The 25764-nt window shown below is 35.9% G+C and overlaps 1 protein-coding gene across 1 annotated transcript; it reads left to right on the top strand.

The window, feature by feature from the left end:
• Positions 1 to 14150: 14150 nt before the first annotated feature.
• LOC149181845 (uncharacterized) lies at positions 14151 to 14708 on the top strand. Its single transcript, XM_089414344.1, has one exon. It carries the CDS (start codon positions 14151 to 14153, stop codon positions 14706 to 14708), a length of 558 nt encoding a protein of 185 aa, XP_089270470.1.
• Positions 14709 to 25764: the final 11056 nt, after the last annotated feature.

Genomic DNA, 25764 nt, shown 5'->3' with positions numbered 1-25764 from the left:
CCTATCCAGATAACACACATAATAATATAATTTCAAAATCACTGAAATGCACTCCTAGAGGCAACATGCAAAGGCTTTTGATGGTTTAGGATGCATTGGCATGGGAAAACAAAGGAAGAAGGATGAAGAAATTGCTTAAGAAAGAGGCAGTTTTGGAACTCAACATGCCCCCACTGTGATGCTATTGCATGTCCTCATGCAACCAAAAATGTAACAACCTTCTTCTACTGCATCTGCTCTGAAACCTCAGCTAGAACATCCAACCTTTTCTTGTTTCTCTTGCCATTCTAGGCTTTCTCATGAGGAATCTGTATTTAAGGTTAATGAGGGCTCTGCTTAGCTTCCTATTTTTCCTCTTCAATTTTCTGTTCTTCTTATGCCACAAACACAAATGAAGTGTGGTATTATCATGAATGATTTTGTCCATCTTGTTTTGCTCTTTTAAAGCTTCATTTTCCTTCTGAATATGCCTATTTAAGACCTCCAACTCATAGATTTCTTGCTTAAGTGAGTGAATCAAAGTCTCTTGTGATGTAGTTGGCTGCTCAGGGTTGGATGAAGTCCCCTAATCTATTGTTGTATTCTTTTGCTCCAATGACTCAATATAGTCATAAATCTATTGCTGAACTGGGTCAACCCCTGGAGATACTCTTCTTGGACTACTTTCAAAGTCTAGTTGAGAAGAATGTTGTGGACTCTGCTCAAATGAGATGTTGTCTTGGGATTGAGTTGGAGTCTCCTCTCCCAAATCTATGAATTAGGCCTCTTTTGTCTTTGTTTTCTTCATTCTTCCCTTAAGCCTATAACTTCTCCTCAAACTTTGTGAGCCTATGTTTTCTTCCTCTATGACCTGTTTTCTTTTCCCTTTTTCTTTCTCTTTCTTGGACTGTTCCTGAATGTGGACTAATTTCTCAGAGAGTAATTGTTCCTCCTCTGATGAAGGCTCAGGAGTTTGATAAATTTCCTCAACTTTTCTTTTCATTTTTCCTCTCTGTTTTGTTTGCTTTATGATCTCAGTTAGAGTTTCAGAGAGAGGTTCTTCCTCACTATTTTCTTTTGTTGAACTTGTAGGAGTGTTTTGAATTGCAAGATTTGTTCTCCTCCTCCTACTCTTTTTTACAGAACTCCCTTCAGGTAACTCAGGTGGATCTTGGAAAAAGTTCTTGATCAGGAAGTTTTCCCATGTGTCTCCTATATCCTTCAAGTGATTTTCAACTAGAATTTCTATGAGACCATGATGATAAAGGTGAGGTTCTATATCTTCTATTTTCTTCTGAATAGTGGTGGACATCTTCCTTAAGCTATTCAATAGAAAGTAAGGGAGATTGATGGTTCCGTTCTCAAGAAAGTTCATTAGCAACCTTATGTGATACATATACATTGAACCATATCTACCCTCACATATGATGAATTTCTGAATAATCAAGAGCAAACTACTCCATTTATCCTTAAGTGCAGAGATGGGAATTCCTCTTTCGAAAATTGAGATATCTATACCTAGGTTTTGGAGAATGACTTTCCAAGCCTCATCATGGAATTACTTATTTTTGAACCACCTCTATCCATCTTTTGGTAGTCTGGTTGCAGCTGCAATGGAAGACTCAGTCACTGAGAACTTTATATCACCAATCTCCACTTCTACCCCATCAAAAGATCTAGCAAATGTCTTAGTGACTTCTTTGTGATGGCCATCGAATTTCTTAATAAAATTCATCCAGCCAGCCTTCTTCAATGTCCCTTTCAACTGAGGGTATCCCTCCATAAACTTTACTCCTATGGGTTCTGTTCTTACAATGAGACCCATTATTCTTTTCTCTGCTTTTCTTCACTGTGTAGAAAACTCTATAAACGGTGGTATATGGAAACAAAACAGTTACAAGGATGGAAATGGAATATCAGAGAACTGTAGAAAAAATGATGGATATGGAACTGTGGAAAAAATGATGGATATGAGAATGAAATATGGAGGGTATACGAAGCAGGGAGGCCGTATGCACGGAAAAAGTGTGGAGGATATAAGGACTGGTGCACACGTAGACTGTGTGGAGACAGAGTATTGCTCATACACAGAACCGAAAACTGAATGAATAGTCTGAGTGCTTGTATTCATAAGAAGGCTGCGGGAGTAAAGAAAAATGAGAAACTCGGTGTGTAAAAGAGTCGTATCCAACTGGGTTAAGTTCACATAATTAGCCATTTAAACAGGTGGAGTAGAGAAGTATAGTGAAGTACGAGTTAAAGTTGGAGAGAAAATCATGAGACTGTTAAGCATTAAGTCGGAAGGCATGGTGGAGTAATGACAACAATCAAATCGCATGATGACAAGTCAAGGAGTAGTGATTATTCAAATTATATAACTTATGCTTTTATAATGCTATTTGAAATAGGTTTTTATTCTCACCTCTAGAACCATACCTTTCCATTTGCTAACCTTTGGTTGTTTGCTTTTGTAGGTGCTTAGGTGTTGATGTGTCTTCAAAATTTGATTTTTCCTTCAGTACCTGCATCTGGCTTTTCATTTTTTTATTTTTTGGCTAATGATCAAACTATTACTGCAGAGTTAGATTGGCTGCAGAATAGGATCAACTGTGGAACTAGAATAGCTGCGAAATTAGAACAGCTGCGGAATTGGAGAACAGTTGCGGAATGTAACACAGTGAATAAAATATGACTTGATGAATGAATGAAAATAGAAAATCACTGTGTGGATGAAATATGGCAGAATGGAGATGAAAAGTGGATATGGAAGAAATACTGAAGAAAAGTTTATTGATGGAATGTGGTGGTGAAATGGAGTGAAATTTGTAGAAATAAAATGGAATGGAATGAAATTAACCATGAATTTTCTGAATGCATAATGAAGGACCTTCTGTTTTTTTTGGAAAATATAGGGTGTCAGAGTCTTCTAATTTTCACCCTGCATTTTCTGTATAAGGATGCCAATCAGTGATTGGTTTTCATCCTTATACATTTTTTTTTTTGATGAAAAGAACAAAGACTAAGTTGGTGGAGAAGAATGATTCTTCTTCACCAACTTCATTTCAGAATTATTTTGAAAGATCTTAATAAACTCCTCCTTTGAGATTAGCTTTTGATAAATTGTCAACCTATGACCATTCACAAGGAAAGGAGTTTGATGCTCATCTAAGGTTCTGATTCTTACTACTCCATTACTGAAAACTTTTTCAATTTCATATGGCCCAAGCCATTGAGTTTGAAATTTTCCTTGAAAATCCTTGAACTTTCAATTAAATAGCAATGCCCAATCCCCCTCTTGAAACCTTTTATCCTTGATGTACTTGTCATGCCACTTATCTCTCTATTGCTGAACTAGACCAGTCCTTTGAACTGCTTCTTGTTTGAGTTCATCAAGTTCAACTGCTCCAGTCTATGCTTTTGAGCTTCTGATAGATCCATCCCCAACTTAATCGGCATCTTGAAAGTTTTGACTTGGAACTCAATGGGGAACAGGACTTGCTTTCCATAAAAAGGTTCATAAGGTGTATGCCCTGTTGTGTTCCTCCATGTAGTTATTTAGGCCCACAAGGCTTCAGGAAGCCTTTCAAGTCAATCTCTTCTATGTAGATGCACAGTTTTTGTGAGGATTCCTTCAATCACTTTATTTGTAGACTTCACTTGACCATTTGCTTGTGGATGATAGGGAGTGGATTTCCTATGCTTGATCTTGTACACTTCCATAAGCCTCTCCATCATTTTGGATGTGAATTGAGATCCTTGATCTACAACAATTTTTCTTGGAACACCAAAGCGAGTAAAAATATCCTCAAAAAGAAAACTAACTACTGATTTTTTGTTAGCAAAAAGGAATGTTCTGGCTTCTACCCATTTGGTGACATAATCAGTACATACTAATATATACTTTTTCTGCTTGGATGGAGGATTAATAGGTCCAATAAAGTCTAAAACCCATTTTTCAAAGGGTTCGATAAGTACTTGAGGTTGTAATGGCATCTCATTTGAGGGAGCAGGTTTCCCTACCCTTTGGCAGCTGTTGCACCTTCTGACATATTCTTTTGCATCTCTGAAGTTGGATGGCCAATAATATCCTAAAGAAAGGATTTTATAGGCTATCCTCTTATCAGCAAAGTGTCCACCACACGGCTCATCATGACATGCTTTGATAATATCAGGCATTTCATCTTCCCTGGCACATCTTCTGATCATAAGATCTGGCCCTGTTTTATACAATTCATTAGAGATCCGTGAATATCTTGAACAATTTTGAGTAATCTTTCTTTTCTCTCTAGGAAATAAATGTGAAGGTAACTTCCCTGTAAGCAAATAGTTAGCAACATCTACAAACCAAGGAGTTTGAGTAGTTACTGCAAATAGATATTTATCAGGGAACTTATCCTCAACCGGAGAGTCTTCTTTGATATTCTGAATCCTATACAAGAAATCAACAACTGTGTTTTGTTTTCCAGGTCTATCTAGCACAGTAATATTGAATTCTTGCAAAAGTAAAAGCCATCTTGTAACTTTGTCATTAGTAATAGGTTTATTCATCAAATATCTAATTGCAGAGTGATCTGTATGAACAAAAGTTTCATAGCATGTTATATAATGTCTAAACTTGTTAATTGCATGAACAACAACTAAGAACTCTTTTTCAGTCACAGTATAATTCAACTCAGTGGGAGTCAAATTCTTACTCGTATAGTAAATGGCATAAGGGATCAAATCCTTTTGTCCCAGTACAGCTCCTGGAGATGTATCTGAAGCATCTGTAGAAATATGGAAAGGAAGCTTCTAATTTGGTCCTCTTAAAATAGGTGCTTTAGATATTTTTGTTTTCAAGGTTTCAAATGCTAGTTGGCAATCAGGATTCCACTTGAATTCACAATATTTTGCAAGAAATTTGAAGAGTGGAGATGCTACTTTAGTAAAGTTTTCTATGAACCTTCTGTAATATCCTATAAATCCTAGAAAACTCCTAACATCTTTTTGGCAATTTGGAATTGGTAACTTGGAGATGACTTCAACTTTAGATTTGTCTACTTTAATCCCATCTCCTAAAATGTGATGTCCTAAAACAAAACTTTCTGTAAACATCATAAAGCATTTTTCATGGCTTAGTGAAAGGTTTGTTTCTTTACATCTTTTAAGGACTTTTTCCAATTTTTCCAAGGCTTCTTCAAATATGTTACCATATACTGTAAAATCATCCATATATACCTCTACACAATCATGTATTAGATCAAAAAAAATTCCTAGTACTGCTCTTTGGAATGTTGCGGGTGCATTACATAATCCAAAAGGAAGCACTTGGTAGGCAAAAGTTCCCCATGGACAAGTAAATGTGGTTTTATCCTGATCCTCAGGTGCTACCTGAATTTGATTATAACCACTAAAACCATCCAAAAATGAAAAGTACTTTTTACCTGCTAATGTATCTAATACCTGATCTATAAAGGGCAAAGGAAAGTGATCCTTCAAGGTTGTTTTATTCAATTCTCTGTAATCAATGCACACCCTCCATTTACCATTCTTTTTAGGCACAATTACCAAAGGAGAAACCCATTGGCTATCTGAGATTGGGTAAATGAAGTTTACATTGAGTAGTTTTTGGAGCTCTTCTTTCACAATCTCCCTAAGATTTGGATTCATCCTTCTTTGAGGTTGTCTGATTGGTCTATTGTTTTCCTCAATATAGATATGATGGATACAAGTTTTAGTGTCAATACCTTTCATATTAGTGTACTCCCATGCAAATGCAACAGAATGTTTTTGTAAGATTTTGTTTAGCTCCTCTTGTTGTAATTTCTCCAAGTTTTTGTTTATGTTCAATGGTCTACCTTGAAAAATTTCAATTGTAAAGCTTCCAAATTATTCCATAGAATAGAGAGACATTTGCCTAGATGACAAGTATTCTACATTATATTTTACCTGAAATTGTGCATGATCATATTCTGAAGATGTCTCAAAATTTTCTAATGTGTTCAAAATTTGACTATCCTCACTAATTTCTGATATAGTAAAGATAGGTTGTATAACATTTTCATCATCGATCCATTCCCTGTCATCTATTTCTGTGATTTCTTTTGCTGGAGGATACAAAATGAATTTCTTTGTTGAACTACCATCAGAAATGTACATGTCACCAGATTTACAACTAATAAAAGCATCAGCTATGGCCAGCCAAGGTCTTCCTAAGATAAGTGGGTGTACTCCTAGATTATTCTTGGGAGTTAAAATCATGAAATCAACAAGATATTCCCAAGAATCTAAGGAGACTGAAATGTCTTCTAGCACACCATCTGGTTTGATTACTGATCTACCTGCAAGCTGTAGTAAGGTAGGTGTTTAAAGAAGATTAGGAAGTTTAAGTTGTTCCATAGTCTGTCTACTCATAATGTTTATAGCTGCCCCTAAGTTAATCAATGTATTTGGAATTTCAATCCCTTTTATGTGTTTCTTGAAAATTGGACTTCCTGGATCCACATATTTCTGCATGGCAATCTTTCCCATCATGATATCCGCTATTTTTCCTACCAGGTGAATTCCTTTTGTGTCTCTTTGTTTTCTTCCTGGTCTTTTGATGCTCAACTCCTTTATTGTTTTTGCCAGAATAGGAATTTCTCTAATGGCTTGTAATAAGGGAATATTGATACAGACATTCTTTAATTCATCTAGGAAGTCATAATTGGGCAACAAGATCTATTTTTCCACTCCTCTATCAATTTGTAATTTCTCACTAAAAGGAGGTGTAGAATTAGATGCAGGGTTCTCAATTATAGGAGTTGTATTTATTAACTCTTTTTGTTTTTCGTTTTGAATGTTTTGGTTTTGAAGGGATGTTCCCTCAATACTTTTATCAACTTTGAGAGAATCCTCCTTAGAAACATCTTTCTCTTGAATATCTATAGAAGTTTTTTCCTTTTCTAAAATCATACCAGATATAAGTTGAACATCATTAAGATCTAGAGGAACAATCATGTAAGTAGGAAATTGTTGTCCTTCTACCATGTAAATTCTAAGGGCTTTTATTATCGGGGTTTGGCAATGGTTGAGCTGGTAGTTGATTTGACTTTTCTTGAAATGGAAGTAAGAGTGGATGATTTTGACTTTGCTGTGGAGGTTGTTGTGGGAATGACAATGAAAGGTGATTGCTTTGATTTGGAAGCTGTGATTGTTGATTTTGATGTTGATTTTGTGGGTGAGGATAGCTCTGATAAGATGGAGGATATTGATAATATTGAGCAAATCTCCCATAAGGATTTTGTACCCCTTGTGTCCATGGTTGAGATTGATACTGATTTTGAGGTTGAGGCGAAGGTTGTTCCCAAGAATTCTAGTTTGGTGGGGGCTGAAAATTCATTGGATTGTTAAATCCTTGATTTTGTGGCCCTTGCCAAGGTCTTCTTGCAACAAAACAAAGAGGTTCTATAGAATTTGGGACTACTTCTTCTTGAAAGACAACCTTAAGACCCGGGATTGAAGGACAACCCTTGGTCTCATGACTTTTTGAACAAATCATACAAGTTTCTACAATTTTTGCATCTAAAGGACATTCCCTTAGAGCATGTTTCTTTCTGCATTTTGGACAAAAGATGGCTAAAGCATCAGCTTCTGTTTTCTACTTGTTTTGGATTTTGAGGGTGTCTAGCTGCTCACTAAGGCTCCCTAAAATATCAATTTTGAACTCATCAAGCATATTGCCAATTTCTGCCCTACTTATAGATCCTGTTGCAGATTTGTTTGCTCTAATAAGAGAAGGATATCTTGGTCCTTTCCTAGTTTTAGATTTCCCTCTTGAGAGATGGACACATAATTCTGCTATATCATTCAATGGAAGTTGAGAGATGTCTCCCTTCCCCATCATGTTTAGGATATCTATCCATTCATCTCTAATGGCCTTCAACAAAAGAGCTTTCAAGGTCTCTTCATCTAAATTGTTCATTTTTTCTCTTTTCAAATTGTAATTAAACCTCTCAAGCAAATCCTCTAAGTTTTCATCTTCCTTTTGCATCCTTTTTTATACCTCATCCTTATGATTGGTAGGCATACAGTAATCCAAGTATCTATCCAAAAATGCCTGCCTCATATCTTTCCAAGTTCTAATGGATTTAGTGACTAATCCCATAAACCATTTCATAGCGGCCTCTTTTAGTTTTGAAGGGAACAATTTGAGTTTTTGAGAGTCTTCTAGATAGTCATAGGTTCGGCATAAGACTTCAAACTCAAACAAAAATGTTTTAGGATCCTCACTTCTCAACCCATAAAAGTTTGGGAGGACAGATGGTGAAATGTTTTTCATTGTTGTATGTGTTTCCTCATCTACTATAGGGAATCCAAATGAGTTATCTCCTTCCCCATTTCCTCTGCCTCCTCCATTGTTACCTCTACCTCCTTCATTGTTTCCTCTAACTCTACCTCTACCCCCTCCTCCAAATAGTGAAAATTCTCCATCTTTCTCTTCTTCTGCCATGATAGTTTCCTCAGAATCTTCTGGTTCTTCTATTAATGGCTGATGAGAGAGAGTTTCTACTTCTTCTTCTTCTCTAGGTATTCCTACTTCTTCAACTACAATAGGCTCCCCTATAGAGGTGAAAAAGGGTTCCTCTCCTAGGTCTGGTTTAGTAGATGAAGTGGGAGAATATTCTCATTGAGTTTTTGCTCCTCGAATTCTAGGAATCCTAGGGCTGGGAGTATGAGTCTTGGATGGAGGTGTGTCATTTCTAATCCTTGGTGGAGTAGTTGGAGTTGTGAAAATCGAACTTCAGCCCCTAGCTATAAATCTACCCCTAGAATCTCTTTCTCTATTCATGTCATTTTTTTGTTTTTTTGTTTTTTGTTTTTTGTTTTTAATGAATGTAATAAGTAAGGATACCTAGTTACACTTCCCCGGCAACAGCGCCAAAATGTCTAGTCAATTTACTGTCCTAAATTGCTACATAAATTACCAATCCGGGTGTTGTAAAATAATGAAGTGTAGTGCACTATATGTGCTAAATAACCCTTTCTTACCTCACTATTTTCAAGTTTATGTTTGTTTTGGGGTTTTTTTCTTTTGATTCTGCAATGTGGTTGAAATTTTAATCTACTGCTGACAAAAACCTAGAAAGGTGAAGCGAGAGACTAAATGTTCTTTTTAGGCCAAGTTTGGAAGTGAGGTTTTCAAAACAAAAGAGAAGAACAAAGCTTATCTTCTTGCTATTGTAATGGTTTCCAAAATATGAGCGGAAAAGACTCTTAAAACCGTTGTCTACTTAATTTACAAAACCAAAACTTAAGTGAGAAAATGGAATTGCAGCTATCTATAACAAACTGAGAATGAAATACTAAAAACAAAACTACTTCTGCTGTCTAGTCTACTTGCAAAATTAAAGTCTTAGTGAACTACTGCAATTAAACTAAAGGAAAGAAACAAAAATGAAACTACAACTATTCTATTTGTGAAAGCAAAACTAAATGAAGTACTGTTATCACTCTGCTATATAATTTAGGGAGAAATTAACTCCTTATGATAGCAACATTTGAGAGATTCCATTCTTCATCATTCTAAAAGAAGTAAACATGAAAATGCAAGGAAAAACTCAGTCATTAGTAAGGCATTTCACCACTTAGTCTTAGGTTCAACCATCAACGAAGGGCTTTTGGAAATATCTATTCAAATCATGAGTTACTTAAATTGACAAGAAAATGGCATCAAGCTATCTAATTTTAAACTAATGAACAACAAGTAATCTCATTTATAAACACAACATTTCACCATTTAGTTTGAAGATCAATCATCAACAAAAGGCTCTGGAAATATTTGCTTATATCATGAGTGACTACACTAAGAAGGAAAAGGTACTGAACAACAAGAAATCTCATTCATAAACTCCATATTTCACCATTTAGTTTGAGGATAAACCATCAACGAAAGGCTTTGGAAACATTCATCTATGTAATGAGTGACTATCCTAATAAGCAAAAGGCATGAAACAACTTAAATTTAAAAACTAAAAACTAAGGAACAATAGAAGAAATAAGTCTAATGATGCTACTGACAACAATTTAAAAACTACAGTTAAAAAGCTAGAGAATAAGGGAAACTAAAGAACTACTTCTACACTGGAATGCACCTATCTGAGTTAGTGGAAACAAATGACAAAAGCTGCAATGAACACGATGTTAGAAACGATTATGAACATAATAAAAACACAATAAATGTACAACTGAACGAAGGAAGACAACAAATGAAAATGTACAGAAATGAAAAGTAACCTCGACCATGCAGGGGCCCTCTACAAGGTCTAGGACTAGCAACGCAGAATCACTTCACATGCTTCAGGTATCCATATAAGAAAAATAAAGTTTTTTGTATTAAAAATAAAGTACTGATTGTCTCGTGCTACAAGTGGAAATTGCACTACTTCATCATCAAAAACATTAACTAGTTCTGCGTTCCAAACGCTGACATTTATAGGAAAAATACACAACTATTTTAAGAGAGAAGTCTTCTACAGCAAACACGTGAACAAGTAGTGTATCCGGAAATTTAGTCTTTGGTTGGCTTGAAAAGTAAATCTCCAAATAGTGGTTGTTAGATACTAGTTATGCAGGTGGCAAATGACATCCTCAGCTTCAGGAACCTGCCTCGGATTCATTTACTAGGAAACGTGCAAAAACAAAGTTCTAGTTGCTGTAGGTCTTCTCCGTTGACTCCCCTTTGACCGGGGTCTTTCTCATCGACTTTGATCAAATGGATAGGACACCATCCATGTATTGACATTTTCCCAGCTACCCATATGGTTTGTTTCTTCTTTCGACACCTGTAACCTGCAAAAGTATGGAGATGGCTGTGGAATGGCCGGTTAGTTGCGGAATGTGGCTACGTTCCGTAGTTGAAAAACAAAAGCCTATCCAAATAACACACATAATAATATAATTTTTAAATCACTTAGATGCACTCCTGGAGGCAACATGCAATCGCTTTTGATGGTTTAGGATGCATTGGCATGGGAAAACAAAGGAAGAAGGATGCATAAATTTCTTAAGAAAGAGGCAGTTTTGGAACTCAACACTATTACAATGCTTCAGATTGTAAATCCAAAAGATTTTTTTTTATCGAAGTTCATTCAAAAGGGCTAAATTGCAAGAATTACGCCATTTTTGAGCTAGTTTGCGAGTGATTAGAGATAAACTCATACCTTTTCATTTGCATGAATTTTTTTGACAGTGAATTGAGATGCGATCATATGGACTAGACTGTGAAATTGCCAAATGGAAATAAATCAATCACTCCCTATTATTAAAAGAAAAGAAAAGAGAAAAGTAGAGTAAAGAGAGGGAAGGAAGAAAGAAACGAGGCAGTCATAGAACAACTCTGACCATGCTTATCCTTTTTGAAAACACAGAGGGGCCATATGATGACGAGTTTGAAATTGAAACAATCGAGTAATGCACGTGAGACATTATTGTATTCAATAGTATGTATCATATCACACTAATTGCAATGGATGGTTCTACTTAACCAGCTAATTCGCCCAGAAATAATCGTCGACTCGAAAAAAAATTGTTTCCGATGCAAAGAACGGAAAGGCTCTGGTAGTCAGATAATGTGTTTCGGGCTGCATGGGGATTACCGCCGACATGGGGAATTAATTGCATACCTTTCTCCGCACTCGGACATCGCTACTCCCAACACAAATCCTGAAACTGCATTTTTCACTGATTTGAATTTGAATTGGTTTCCCGTCGAAGTTTCATTTTCATTTGTCATGAATACAATGTAATTGAATTAGTTTAGGCATAGGAAAGTTCTCAAAGATAACATTCAGGGCGTCACCAAGCATGTCATCAGGCATCTTACTAGGAAAGGAGGGGTCGAGCGTATCAGTGGCCTCATCTATGAAGAGCCCACAGGCGTCTTAAAGATTTTCTTGGAGAATGTCATCAAAGATGTGGTGACATACACAAAGCACGTCAGGAGAAAGATTGTGAAAACTATGGACGTCGTCTACTCCTAAAGGAGGCAGGGCCGAACTCTCTACGGATTCAAAGGCTGAGAATTTTCACTATGATAGTTATTTGTTGTTCTTGTTGCTCATTTACTTTGACACCACTACTCTATTTGGGGATGGTAATATTCTAAATTTTATCTACACATCGCTGCTAGATGTAATAACTAAGATGTGTTATAGGTTGCTCCCTCTCTCTGCGTCTACGCATACATAGAAGAGGTTGCGCATGTGTCTTAGTCACTTGTCCTTGTACATACATAGAGCACGCTAGGAGAAAGACTTTGACAGCTATGGACGTCGTCTACTCCCTCAAGAGGCAAGGCTAAATCCTCTACAACTTTGGGGGCTGAAAGTTATCAGAATAATTGTTGCTGGTTTCTCCTATTTTTCATCACTCATTTGCTCATGGTCTCCATTGACACCACCCTTTCTTTATTTGGAAATGGTAACCTTGACATTTCCCTAACATCATATGCATTACAGGGATCTGGTGTAGATTGCTCTGCCTGCACATTTGCACAGAACAAAGCATAAGTGTTTTGAGTTGCGTGTGTCCAAGAAAGACTTATTATTGGATCAATAGACTATATTACTTTCATTTACAGTATCTATAAAATTAACATTTATTTTCAATGAAGTTATTGTTACTTAGTGTTGTTGGCATTGTATGGCTTGGGAATTTGCACCGAGTGGAGGTTCCTAAAATGATATTAAGTAAAATTATTTAATATACTTGTTATATGTGAGATTTAATTTTGGGTAGAAAAATTATAATAATCGAATTTTATCCTTTATGACATGTTAAAACAATTGAGGTAAACACAAGTATGTTCTCTAGCATATTTCATAGAGGGTTTATAAAGAAGATTTTATTCTAAAAGGTTGACAAAATAAAATTGCCACCAACTCATAGTGGGCAATTATGAAATTATCTCAAAGCCATCTAACTCGTTGAAATATCTTTTAAAAAAGGTGAGAATTTTTTTTCATGATGAACATTCCCCATTCAAAAGGAATGTTCACTTTGACGGCCATATGCCTGCCGTTGGATTGGATTTTGGATTCTGTCATCGGAAACGTATTTTTTCCAATAATATTTGGTATGAGTTGCAGTCGATATTGCAGATCGCCTGACACATATTTGAAGTGACTTCAAATAGACAACGCGCATTTAATGCACAAAATATGCTGAATATCTTTTGATGGTAGACGGGTGTTAAATAAATATGGTGAATAAATGCAACTAAATATTATTGGTGGGTAAATTAATGAGCCAATTGAATAATTATGACCTAAGAAGCTTCAAAAACTCTTTCCCTTTCCCTTAGAGCTCATGACATACACTCGCCAACATTTGGCCTGGCATTAATATATTGTTAACGAATTAATCCAATTCATGCATTATATGGATTAACGAGGTGACAGTAATGGACATTTTAGTCTACCTTTCCTTCCGCTCTTACCTTATTTTTATCTGATGGCGACTGCCTCCACTCTTACCTTTATTTTCTGTATGTTCGTTCATTCAACATAGAAGCCTATCACTGCATTTTCATACACAAAAGCCTATCACTGCATTTTTTGTCATATGGTTTCTCAACCTCATTTTCCATCGAATTAAGAGAGGAAGAGAACTGACTTGGAATTATATAATTTGTTAGATGAGGTCAAGGACATGCATGACTCATATGTGCTTCTATATTTTTTTCATACAGCTGCATTTGTGAGATGGAAATTTGACTGCAACTTCATTTAAACCAAAGCCATTCTTTTTAATTTGTGAGATGGAGATTGGACAGCTTAAATGAGTATCTAAAGCATTAGCAATAGGCAGTCCACATGTGGTACAGTAACGGAGGGCCAAGATTTTGTTTCTGACCCTTGACTATTATTAAATGGTAATTCATAAAACGTTTTGTAGATTGTTTCACATAATTAAACATTGAATTAAAAAGAAGGTTGTCAACTATCCGCGTCAAGTGTTATTAAATTCGCAAATCTGTGATCGTAAGCAAAAATCTAAAATGATGATTGGTCGCATCGTCCACAAAGTAACTGAAGCTCGAATGGAATGTCTTTACCTTTTGGTAATGTGCCACGGTGCCAGCATCTTCGCCTTTAAATAGAGGTTAGTACAACTAGATAATCACGTTTTGCTTTGAAGCTTAAGTGATCAAGATGGCAAGTAACACTGTTAGTTGCATGAATGTAAGGCTTCTAGTGAACAAGAAAAGTGGAAAGATATTGTATGCAGAGGCAGGAAAGGATTTTGTAGATCTTCTCTTCAGCTTTCTCACGTTGCCAACCGCTTCTGTTATCAAATTGCTTTCGGCGTTGAATCGCGCAAAGAATATCGGCTGCCTCAAAAACGTTTACAACAGCGTAGAAAAGCTCCAAACTCTGTTAATGAATACCGAGAAATCCCACTTACTGGAGCCAAAAGTTATGTTTTCCCATTCTAGTGACATCCTTAGACTACAGTCCGCTCCCATTGTCTACTACGTTTGCGGTGCTGCACGCGGTGGTTATTTGGATGGTATTCACGATATGAGCACCACTCAGTCTGGCGGCAGCTGCCACTGCGGCAGAGTTATGTGTCATAAGGTGCAACTGAAAAATCCTTCCATGGGAAATAGTAGCAATATCGGAGGCAGTGGAGGTGGAAGCGGTGGGGGAGGTTATGTGAAGGAGACAGTTACCTTCACGATCACTGATGACTTAGAGATATCTCCCTAGTCAGCCATCACCAGCCTTAACTTGCTCAATAAGCTCAATGTCAAAGATTTATCTGAATTGGTGGAGCAAAATGCGAGTGTGGGTCCCAATGAGGTGACGAGATACTATACTTATTCATATTTAGTTCGTGTTCACGATGGTGTTAAATAGTTTGTGCTCATAATGCTGTTAATGGCAAGGCAATGACAACTTCTTGTTTATTAGGCACTGGAGCTCCTTTGGGCTTCTCTAGTTTCCACAACGCCTTCGAACGACGTTTTCGGTTCTGTCGTCTACAAAAGTAGACAACGAAGTTAACGGTGATTTGAAGTCCATAATTTACCAAAGGATATGTGTTGTTTGCCTTACGATCTTGATTGTCAAGATATGTTGATGTTGACACAAGAGCCATGTCTTTTGGTGTTGCAGGCTGGAGGATGTAACGGACACTGAATGACTAACGAGCTACATGTTGGAACTACTACACAGCTACATACAAACTCTTAGTTAGAGCATGGGACTGCATGCAAGATTCCTTTTGCATGTTGGAACTACTACACACCTACATGCGGACTCTTAGTTAGAGCATGGGATTGCATGCAAGATTCCTTTTGCATGATTTACTCTTTGATTTGCTCATTCTTTAACTCCGCAACTGACTAGTTATCTCCGGAACTTGTTGTAGGTGTTGAGTCTTCTCATTGATCACCACTATAGTGCATTACCTTGGGATCTTCACCCAGTGATGCTATATCATGAGCATTGTAACATATTTTCGAATGTATCATTCTTTTCTTCTTTCGATTTTCTTTTAGTGTTTTTGCTCTGCAAAGCTGTGTGTTCAACCTTTACTAGCTAGATTCATCTGTGCAGGTTTTCTAACACATTTACATGGTATCAGAGCCCACAGGTTGCTAGACAAAAGGCGCACCAGTACTTTATTTTGCAAGTATTACAGCTTGGAGATTTAAGATTGACAAAAAAATGGAGTTTCCCAAAGCATCGATCATAACACCGTACAACTATCATGAATGGAAGGACCAAATGGCTCGATACCTTCGTCATAAAGGGTTGTACAGGATTACCATGGCTACAGAAGTGGAACCCACTTCAGCCATAGAGAAATCCAAGTACCTCAACCGTATGGATGATGCCCACGGATCCATATGCATGTGCATCTCTCCAGAGGTGCAGTTTCATCTATCTGCCTGCAATACTCCCAATGAGATTTGGAAAAAGGTTGAAGATTTCTACGGGAAATAGGATGAGATGAAAGGACATCTGCTCGAAGTGGAGCTGCTATCATTGGATCCACGGAACTATGACAGAATTCAAGACTTCTTCACCAAATATAATGATCTATTGCTGCAACTCAAGGGTTGTGGAATTGACAAATCCAAGGAGGAGAGTCGCCAAGTTCTCTCTATTATGTCAAAGCTCGGACCGGAATACTCTGTTTTTGTGTCTACATTTCATTCAGTAAGGCTCGCAACAGGTAAATCCTACACTATGCCTTCTCTCAAAGAATTTATGGAGTCCCTTATTTTTGAGCAAGATAAACTCATTGGCATGGGGAAAATAAAACCTCCAAAAGCACATGCACTTGCTGTGCATGATGGCAGCCCCAATAAAAATCACAGATCTGATTCAAATCAGAAAAATCAGCAGCAAAAAGACAAAGGAAAAGCACATTCCCATCCAAAGAAGGAAGGGTACACCAAGCCCTTCAATGACTCCTCCGGCGCGAGAAATGAGAAAGGGAAGAAAGGAAACAGATGCACCTATTGTCAAAGAGGATTCCATCCAGAATCCTCTTGCATGAAGAAACAAATTGACCAAATGGCAGAAATCCTTCAGAAGCACAACCTTGGGGACCACATCCCTCAGGGCACCAAGAAGAAAATTGAGGATCCGCCACACGGGAAAGGTAACAATTTTCATGCTTTAGTTGCAATTAATTCTTCTCCTGATGCATGGATTATAGATTCTGGTGCATCACATCATATGGCTGCTACAAAGGAAGTCTATTCCTCTTTGGATGCATGCAAAGGACCTCCTTATTGAGGTCACCGGAAAAGGTAGAGTGGAACTTTTACACGGAAGCTTTGAAGATGTGCTTCATGTTCCAAAACTTTCGGTAAACCTGCTTTCAACTTATCAGATCACTCATTCCGGCACCAGAAAGAGAGTGGAATTTACTCCAGATGTAGTGAACATATATGATCTACATAGCAGCGCCAAAATTGCAACTGGTGAGGTAAACAATGGAGCCAGACTGTATAAATTTTCTAAATTTATTGAATCTGAATCCTCCTTATTGCTTACACATGCTGATGATAGTAGTAGGCTTTGGCACGAGAGGTTTGGTCACTTAAATTACAGGTATATGTAGCAGCTAAGCAAAAATGAGATGGTGGAAGGCTTGCCAAATATCAATTTCTCCAAAGGAGTTTGTGAAGGGTGTGTTCTTGGCAAACATCCCAGAGAAAAGTTTGACATCGGCAAGACTCACAGAGCTTCCTCTCCTCTAGATCTGATCCATAGTGATCTCATGGGGCCTTTTCCTCATCCTTCCATCAATAAAGCAAGGTATGTGCTTACATTTATTGATGATTTCTCATGGTATACTTGGGTGTATCTTCTCAGGAACAAATCTGAAGTTTTTGAGCACTTTGAAGATTTCAAAGCACTAGTTGAGACACAGTCAGAGAGAAAGATCAAAGCCCTCCGTACAGACAATGGGGGGGAATATGTTAACATAGCACTTCGGAACCTTTGCCTTCAGTCCAGCATACAGTTGCAGTACACAGTTCCATACACTCCGCAGCAGAACGGAGTTGCTGATAGAAAGAACCGATCTCTCAAAGAGATGGCTTCCTGCATGTTGCATGCCAAGTCACTACCTCATAAGCTCTGGGCCGAAGCACTCAATTGTGCTAACTACATCTAGAACATATCTCCTCATAGGTCTGTCAAGGATCAGACCCCCTTTGAGTCTTGGAGCGGCACTAAACCAGAGGTCACTCACCTCCGTGTTTTCAGCTCTCGAGCATGGGCTCGGATCCCCTCTGAAAAGAGGAAAGCTCTTGATCCACAGAGCATTGAGTGCATCTTTGTTGGATACCCTGATGGTGTGAAGGGATATCGACTCCTGATTCCCTCTACGGACAAGCTCATCATTGAGCGAAGTGTCAAATTTGAGGAAAGTCTCTTGCATGCACCTCAAGCGCCGCATGCAAACACTTTTTATCTACCTCATGTCCAAGATGATGACTCAGTGCACTCAGATGCAGATACAGATCATGCAGATGCCGAGGAAGAGCATGCAGATGCAAAGACAGAGTCTTCAGATACAAATCTAGTGCATGCAAATGATGATCCACATCCAAGCCCAGATCGGGCTTCCAGCAGTGAATAATATTCCCCTGTCATAAATCAGAGAACAAGGAGCTTACGTGACATATATGCACAAGACCAACCAGCTGCTAGAAATTATCTTGTGGGGGATAATTCTGATCTGCAGAGGACTAGCTCAGAGTTTATTGAGCCTCCTCTTGTCCTCACTGCCACTAAACCATCGCCCTCCTGGCATTGTCATTTGGTTTAGTCTTCTGATCCACAGTCTTATGCTGAGGCTGCTGGGCATCCATCTTGGGAGTCCGCCATGGAGGAGGAGTATAACTCCCTCCTCAAGAACCAGACTTGGGATCTGGTCCCCCTTCCTTCAGGGAGGAAACTTGTCCGATGCAAATGGGTCTACAGGACCAAGAGTGCTGCAGATGGGAAAATCACCAGACGGAAAGCAAGGCTAGTAGCCAAAGGCTTCCAACAAGTGCATGGCATTGATTATGACGAGACCTTTGCTCCAGTAGCAAAGATGGATTCCATACGCCTTACACTTGCCATTGCGGCTGCCCAGCGGTGGGAAGTACATCAAATGCATGTGAAGAATGCCTTTCTTCACGGAGACCTATCTGAGGAGATCTACATGGAGCAGCCACATGGTTTCATTCGGGATTCATCTTTGGTCTGCAGACTGAAGAAATCTCTCTACGGCCTTAAGCAGGCCCCGGGAGCTTGGTACGCGAAGATGGATTCTTTTCTCTTATCACAAAACTTTGAAAGATGTAAGTCTGATCCGAATGTTTACATGCTTAGGACACATGATTCTCTTCTTATCTTAGTTTTGTATGTAGATGATCTCCTAATCACTGGTAGCTCGGCTTCAGCCATTGCTACAGTCAAGAGGGCCTTGCATGATAGGTTCTTGATGACGGACATGGGTCCATTACACTTCCTTCTTGGTCTTGAGATCAGCTAGAATGCCACAGGCATCAAACTCTCTCAGGCTAAGTATGCACGGGATCTCCTCGAGAGATTTCGCATGATTGACTGCAAGCCAGCACCGACTCCTTTTCTGTCTGGGGTCCGCCTTGAGGATGGAGGTGACACTCCATTAGTTTACAGCACTCTCTACCGACAGCTAGTGGGGAGCTTATTGTACCTCACCCACTCTAGACCATATCTCTCATATGCAGTAGGGGCAGTTTCCAGATACATGCAGGAGCCGCATGAGCTACACTGGAATGCTGCCAAGCGCATCCTCTGATATGTGCAAGGCACCATCACTTTCGGGATTCACTATCCAGCAGGCACTGCATTGAATCTCCTTGGCTTCACAGATTCTGATTGGGCGGGAGACAACATTGATCACAAGTCCACCTCCGGATATTCACTCAGTCTAGGATCTGGCCCTATCTGTTGGTCGAGCAAGAAGCAGGCTGTTATTGCTCTCTCTTCAGCTGAGGCTGAGTACCGAGGAGTAGTCAACATCACCATTCAGGCTCTGTGGCTACAGCACTTCCTCACTGAGTTGGGCGTCCAGTTCCACCAGCCCATTGTCATCTGGTGTGACAACTAGAGCACTCTCAAATTTTGCAGGGATCCAGTATAGCGGCAGTGGACGAAGCACATAGAGATCCATATGCACTACATCAGAGACTTAGTACATGATCGGGTCATTGATTTGCAGTTCTGTCCTTCAGCAGAACAGACTGCAGACATCTTCACCAAGACATTCACTGAGCAGAAGTTTCGCTCTTTGCGCGATCGTCTTGGAGTGAAGGACACGATTGCTTAGCAACTGTATTTTTCTTCCTCTTTTCTTTTGATTACATTGTATTTTGAGGGGGGGGTTTTCCCACGAGGTTTTCCCTCTTTCCTCAATTTTAGTACAAGTTGCACTGTATTTTGGGTGACCTTTGGCCTTAGTTGCCAGGGCCCATTTTCTATTTTTCCCCATAGTGGTGTTCAGGGGGGGTGTTGGAACTACTACACACCTACATGCAGACTCTTAGTTAGAGCATGGGACTGCATGCAAGATTCCTTTTGCATGTTGGAACTACTACACACCTACATGCGGACTCTTAGTTAGAGCATGGGATTGCATGCAAGATTCCTTTTGCATGATTTACTCCTTGATTTGCTCCTTCTTTAACTCTGCAACTGACTAGTTATCTCCGGAACTTGTTGTAGGTGTTGAGTCTTCTCATTGATCACCACTATAGTGCATTACCTTGGGATCTTCATCCAGTGATGCTATATCATGAGCATTGTAACATATTTTTGAATGTATCATTCTTTTCTTCTTTCGATTTTCTTTTAGTGTTTTTGCTCTGCAACGCTGTGTCTTCAACCTTTACTAGCTAGATTCATCTGTGCAGGTTTTCTAACACATTTACACTACAAACTTTTGAACACCTGATCATATAAGATATCTTCTCACGATGGTATTTAATCAAAAAAAATATGATCGCGAGTAGTCTGCTGTGTAATCCATAGTTCGTATGTAGAATAAGGTACACAAGGTTACAGTGGCTACGAGGCCTAGTGGATGGTAGTAGTATTATGTTAAGTTTTAAATTTCGAGTTATGTATTCCTCCATCTTTGCCTGGTAATATGACATCGGATGTTATGCCTTTTTACTATTAGTTATGTAACATCTAAAAGCCCTAGCTTTCAAATACCATGAAAATTAACTTTATGCAGAAGTAAAAGGCTCATTGATTTCAAACTACTGAATAAATGTTTTCACGATGGAAATTCAGGATGGAAATCTAGTTTTATATTGGTATTAGGATCGGCTTCATTTGGTGATGAATACTTTTTTTAATTATATATCATATCAAAATTATATGAAAGTTATTTCTGTCATTTTATGTGAATCGAGGAACCGAACTAAATAAAAAAAGGACAACTTAGCACGTTTCGTTAATTTTCCTTCAATGAATATAAATTGGTAATGGGTATATAAATATCAAAATTTGTAACATTATTGATGACGGTTATATAATTAAAAGATACGTATAGATCTATTTTTGCAATATTATATATATATATATATATATATATATGTGTGAATTTCATTAAAAAAAAATTCTAATTCACTGTATTGTTGTATTCCAAGCTATTTTAACCTTAATACTCGACAGATATCTGTCCATGGCAAAATTTGTTTGGCCATTTTGCCATAAACTGAAGCATGTAGATGCCTGAGCTGCAAAGGTCCAAGGAAAGAAAGGGTTAGAGTAAAAGGATTCCATTTCATAATATATTTTTTCAATTAATATAATATTTTAGCAAAATTTGTGTGGTCATAAACTGAAGCATGTAGATGCCTGAGCTGCAAAGGTACAAGGAAAGAAAGGGTTAGAGTAAAAGGATTCCATTTCATAATATATTTTTTTTAATTAATATTTATTTTGGCAAAATTTTTGTGGTCATAAACTGAACCTGTAGATGCCTGAGCTGCAAAGGTACAACGCAAGAAAGGGTTAGAGTAAAAAGATTCCATTTCATAATAAATTTTTTCAATTAATATAATATTTTTGCAAAATTTGTGTGGTCATAAACTGAACCTGTAGATCCCTGAGTTGCATAGGTACAAGGAAAGAAAGGGTTACAGTAAAAAGATTCCATTTCATAATATATTTTTTCAATTAATATAATATTTTAAATATGAGAAAAAAATTTAATTATTTTAAACTAAATAATTTAGAAATACATATTATTAAAAGGAAAAAAATAAATATAAAAGTATATTTTAAATATGATTTAAAAAAAATTAATTTAAACTAAATAATTTAGAAATACATATTGCTATATATATATATATATATAAATATGACGATATAATAATTTATTATTGTATTTTAAAAATTCAAATTTTATCACTTTAATTTAAATATAATTTTCAATTGTGGATAGGTTTATATATATCAATTTTAAGTGGATGGAGGTTTGTTGATTTTTGTTTTTTAATATTAATGGATGCGAGGGATTGAATATGGGTAAATATTTCATGGATATGCTTCGTGTGAGTTCCAAATCGACGGCTAAGGCGTTGGGGATCACGAAGCGCTTGAATGAAAAATAATTTAAAGATAAATAAAGTTAAATGATGGTCTATGCGTTTCATTACCATTCTCGTCGGATGAGTGACACGTGTTTTAGTGGCCTTTGATCTACCCATTCAATTCAGTGGTCATTTTAGTTACAATTCAGACACCAACGAATTTCGTTTGCACTGACTACATCATGGCATTGAAGTTGCGGGGCCAGGGCATGCAGGGGCTGACAGGATGGTACACCCTTCGGAAGAGTTTACTGTTTGGATTCGAAGACACAACTTCCATACTAACTGTAGCAGCCAGTTACAAGGTTTATCATCTTTACATTTTTGCACGTCGAAGATGCCTGACACTACTGCCATTGAGTCATGGGCCTTTGTTACAATCTTACAGTTTTATTATCCCTGTTAGTACTAAGGTTCCCTAATACTGGTGTTCCCTACAATAGTTAAAATATTGAAAAGAACCACAGGTTTGTGCTCTAATTCCCAATGACATCACCCATCTTTCATGTGTACCATTCTTGCAAATGAATAGCAAGTAAATTTGGAAGCAACTTGTCACATGGCATGTTTTAGTTCCTCTTAGGGATGTACTTTGTTTGTTTGAAGTATTTTTTATTTAAAAGTACGCATCGTGTTCTTAAAAAAGTCTTGCCATATTGGATAGGTTGGAGCTGTTAAGAGAGTGAACTATAAATATATTGCTTAGGCCTTCCAAGCTTATCATGATCTATGATGATAACCTCCTATAGCATAATTGTAATCGCTAAATGAGATAATTCACCAATTTCATAATGTTTTTACATCAACTCCGGATCATAATGCTTTGTTCTCTAATGTCTTCATACAACATTGATGAAGAATTGTTAAGCTAAGTGATATAATAAAAAAATATCATAAAGTAAATTCATGATGTCTTCGTACAACATTGGCAGAATGAAGGATCCTTGAGCTAGATGATATAATAAGGTAAATTGGTGTTGAATAGAGTACTAACAATTTCGTTTTAATTTTTATTTGATTATTTATTTTTTTAATGGGAATAAGTCGATATTTATTTTGTTTTTGAATTGTTTGATTTTTTTTCTTTTCAATTCAGAACCTGGTTATTTTTTAAACTAATTGATATTTTTAAAAATAAAATTGTATGTTAAAATAATTTATTAATAAATTTAAATTATATTTAAAATAAATTATATAAAATTGGGATAAAAATTATTTATTATTTTTTAAAGAAATTAAAATTATTTTTTAATAAAAAATTTAATTTTCAAAAATATCACATAAAATGTAATTATAATTTTTTTTTTAATAAAAAGAAAATTTTTAATAGAAAATTTGAAATTATAAATTTCAAAAAATCATATTGAATTTAGATAAATGAGAAGTACTCAATAAGATTGGGTGGTATTGTTAGCAACGATAATTTTTTCTAAAATCAAAAATAAAAAAATAAATTAACATATTTAACTAAATTAAATCAAAAATAAAAAAATACATTAACATATTTAACTAAATTAAAATATCCAATTAAATTAATTAATATTTATAGTAGGTTTTTAAATTAAATTGGTTATTTAATATAATATAATTGAATTAATAGATTTTATTAATTAAACAAAGTTTTTCCGTAGAAATCACATAAGAGAATTTTTTGGCCGACTTATTCAGAACCAACAAGTGTGGTTCATCGTTTATCATCAAGATCAGATGAAGAGACAAACCATGGCAAAGGCTTAAATAGAGAGCATTAATAATTTATTATTAAATTTCAATATTTACTTTAAATAATATAAATTATTTTATTTGTACGCTAACCTATATGATAATAACATTTTTAATATTTCTCTAATTATATTATCTTTAATAATTGGTATTACTTCTAATAATGAGTATTATTTCTAATAATTTAATAGAATTTTAATTTAACGTGTAAACAAATGTTTCATCTCTATTATATATAATAATTGGTATTAATCTTAATAATTTAATGAAAATTTCATTGGTCATGTGTAAACAAATGTTTCATCATAATAATATTGATAAATATTTTATTTAATAAATCAAAGCATATCATTGCTAGATCTTCATAGCTATAAAAATACATAGAAGTTATTGTGAAAAGATTTATTTAAATATGATTTAAATAATATTAAAAAATGATTTGTATATTTTTTGATTAAGTGTCAAAATTAATTAAATAAATTAAATTGTTTACTAGTTTTTTTATATATTACATTTAATAAGATTAAATAAAATTGATTAATTATTTAGTATAATTTAATTAATACATTTTATTAAATTTATTTTAATATACTATTAATATAATAAATTTTATAATTTTGTTTTAAATTTCAATATGTATATAATTTAAAATTATTTTAATTTTACAAATGGGATAATTTTATTTTTATTTACCATCTATTTTATTTTATTTTTTTTCGTTAAAATTATGTTATGGAATTTAAAATATTTTGATTGATTTTCCTCGTGTACATGGCATTTCTCGATATTAATGTTTAAATTTGCAATAATTCAATAATAAATTAATAATAAATCAGATTAATAGGTATTAATCAATAGGTGATTATTAATATTATAATCAAAAAGATTAATAAATACAAATGATTAATATTATAAGTTGCAATGTTATATTTAATTTAATTCTACGGTTTTAATATGAAAATCAACCTTGGTCCAGCGTCGCATTATGACAAATATTGTCTCGATATGAAAATCAATCATGGTTAAGCATGGTCAACCATGCTGTGACATCACATTGTGACAAGGATTGTATGAATATAAAAATCAACCATGGCCAACCATGTTTATTTTAGGGTTTATAATATGTATCTTAGGGTTTATATACCTTGAGTTTATAATATTAATCCCTTGGTTTTAATATTATTCTTTTGGGTTTATAATGTGTTTTATTTTTAGTATTAATCCCTTGGGTTTATAATTTCAATCCCTTGGGTTTATTAATCTAAGGGTTTATATTCCTAGGATATAATATTATTCATGAAGTTTATAATATTAATCTTAGGGTTTAATATAAATCCCTTAGGTTTATAATCATGGTAAACAATGGTTAACCATGATCCAATGTCACACTGCGACAAAGATTATCTCAAAATGAAGATCAACCATGCTCAACCATCATCAACCATGGTCAATCATGGTCAAAATTGGCCAAACATGGTTGACGATGGTCAATTATGGTAAACGATGGTCTAACGCTACATTGTGAGAAAGATTATCTAAATATAAAATTAAACATGATCAATCGTGGTCAATCATGGTTGAATGCCATATTGTGAGAATGATTGTCTCAATATGAAAATCAATCATGGTCAACCATGGTCAATAACCATTATTTAAATTTGCATTATGACAGCCATGGTCAACCATTCTCAACCATGGTCCAACATCACATTGTGACATAGATTGTTTCAATACCAAAACTAACCATGCTCAACCATTGTCCAATGTCTGATTGTGACAATGATTGTCTTGATATGAAAATCAATCATGGTAAAAAATGGTCCAATGTCACATTGTGACAAAAGATTGTCTCAATATGAAAATCAACCAAGGTCAACCATGTTTATTTTATGGTTTATAATATTTGTCTTAGGGTTATATTAATTTAAGATAACAATGGT

The sequence above is a fragment of the Pinus tabuliformis genome, chromosome 3_2 (assembly GCF_031772625.1).
Source record: "Pinus tabuliformis cultivar Carrire ecotype Pingquan chromosome 3_2, CPIR1, whole genome shotgun sequence".
Lineage (NCBI taxonomy): Eukaryota > Viridiplantae > Streptophyta > Pinopsida > Pinales > Pinaceae > Pinus > Pinus tabuliformis.
This window is presented reverse-complemented; position numbering and strand designations above follow the sequence as displayed.

Bases quoted from the DNA above. Each gene is read 5' to 3' on its own strand.
- LOC149181845 (XM_089414344.1), top strand. From the start codon at position 14,151: ATGGCAAGTAACACTGTTAGTTGCATGAATGTAAGGCTTCTAGTGAAC.